At 60.4% G+C, this 1,867-nt stretch overlaps 1 protein-coding gene across 1 annotated transcript in view; it reads left to right on the top strand.

Moving 5' to 3' along the window:
- Positions 1-4: 4 nt before the first annotated feature.
- The window catches only part of LOC104472182 (endothelin-converting enzyme 1), a gene marked incomplete at its 5' end in the record, with an annotated part of 7,665 nt that continues 5,802 nt past the window's right edge, over positions 5-1,867 (top strand). Inside the window, 2 exons of the mRNA XM_010087755.1 lie at positions 5-35; positions 1,237-1,449. Coding sequence (XP_010086057.1) covers positions 5-35; positions 1,237-1,449 — 244 coding nt within the window. The remainder of the gene's footprint in view (positions 36-1,236; positions 1,450-1,867) is intronic.

Below are 1,867 nucleotides of genomic sequence, written 5' to 3'. Positions count from 1 at the left end.
GTGTCTGCTGGGTCTCATCTTCCAGTACAGAGCCCGTGAGTCCTCATGCTGTGCAGGGATCTGGCCCCATGGAGCAGGGGGGGATGCTGGGGGGGGATACTGGGGTGTGGGATGGGATGCTCACCCACGTGCCTAGTCCCAGGGTGGGATTCTTGGGTACTGGGCAGGATGCTCGGGTGTGGGGTGGGATGTCTGGGCTCAGTACTGCGTGTTTGTCTGCATCCTTCACCCCAGGGTGAGGTGTTTGGATGTAGGATGGGATGATTGCCTGCATCCTTCACCCCAGAGTGGGATGCTTGGGTGCGGGGTGGGATGCTTGGGTGCAAAACTGTGTGTTTGCCTGCATCCCTCTCCCCAGGGCAGGATGCTCAGGCTCTGGGCAGGATGCTTGGGCACCAGCTGGGATGCTTCCCTGCATCCCTCGCCCTGGGATGGGATGATCTGACAACAAGCAGGATGCTCGGGCACCAGATGGGATATTTGTCAATGTCCCTTGCCCTGGGGTGGGATGATTGGGCACCAGACAGGATGATCGGGCACTGAGTGGGATGCTTGGGTGCAGGACAGGACACTGGTCCGTATCCCTTGCCTGGGAGCAGGATGCTCGGGTACGGGGCAGAATGCTCAGGCACCAGATGGGATATTTGCCCACATCCCTTGCCCTGGGATGGGATGATTGGGCACTGGGTGGGATGATCAGACACTAGGCAGGATGCTCGGGCAGCAGATGGGATATTTGCCCACATCCCTCACCCTGGGATGGGATGATTGGGCACTGGGTGGGAAGTTCAGGCACGGGACAGGACACTGGTCCATATCACTTGCCTAGGAGTGGCATGCTTGGGTACAGGGGAGGGTGCTCGGGCACCAGATGGGATGTTTGCCTGCATCCCTCACCATGGGGTGGGATGATCGGGCACTGGATGGGATGATTGGGCACTGGGCAGGATGATCAGGCACTGGGTGGGATCCTCAGGTGCAGGACAGGACCCTGGTCCATATCGCTTGCCCTAGAGTGGGAAGCTCAGGTTCGGGGTGGGATGCTTGGGTACCAGAGGGGATATTTGCCCACATCCCTTGCCCTGGGATGATTGGCCACTGGATGGGCAGGATGCTCAGGTGCGGGACAGGACACTGGTCCATATCACTTGCCCTGGGGTGGGATGCTTGGGCACGGGGCAGGATGCTCCCCAGTGCATCCTGTTGGAGGAGCTGAACCCCTTGTGCCCACCCCAGGGCCACCTGCTGTGTGCCTGTCGGAAGCCTGCATCTCCGTCACCAGCTCCATCCTCAGCTCGCTGGACCGGGCGGTGAATCCCTGCGAGGACTTTTTCAGCTATGCTTGTGGGGGCTGGATCAAGGCAAACCCCCTGCCCGACGGCCACTCGCGCTGGGGGACGTTCAACAACCTCTGGGAGCACAACCAGGCCATCATGAAGCATCTGCTGGGTGAGTTCACGGAGGGTCCTGTGGTGCCGGCGGACGCGGTAGGTCTGGGGGATGCTGAAAATGCATCCGTGGGGATGTCAGGCTGGACTTAAACCCCAGCATCAAAACAACCCGTGACGCACACGCTGGGAGGCAGATCCCGGCTGTGTTTGCTCTCCTGGGTGCCCAGGGGATTGCTGACCGCGATGCTGCCGCTTCTCCGTGCTGAGTAGGGGAAGGGTCCCGGCCTCAGCTCCGCAAACCCATGGCAGCATTCTCAGGAGCTCTGAAATTCGGGATTTTCACCCCAGACTCTGTAGCACCCCAATATCACTCTGGGGGTGCGGGTTTTTTCTCCTGCTGTAGCTTCCAGCTCTTTTTGGGGAGCTGGCTGCCAATCTGGCTGGTTTTTGGGGGGCTGGCTGCCAATCTGGCTGGG

The sequence above is a fragment of the Pterocles gutturalis genome, unplaced genomic scaffold (assembly GCF_000699245.1).
Source record: "Pterocles gutturalis isolate BGI_N339 unplaced genomic scaffold, ASM69924v1 scaffold29006, whole genome shotgun sequence".
Classification (NCBI taxonomy): Eukaryota; Metazoa; Chordata; class Aves; order Pterocliformes; family Pteroclidae; genus Pterocles; species Pterocles gutturalis.
This window is presented reverse-complemented; position numbering and strand designations above follow the sequence as displayed.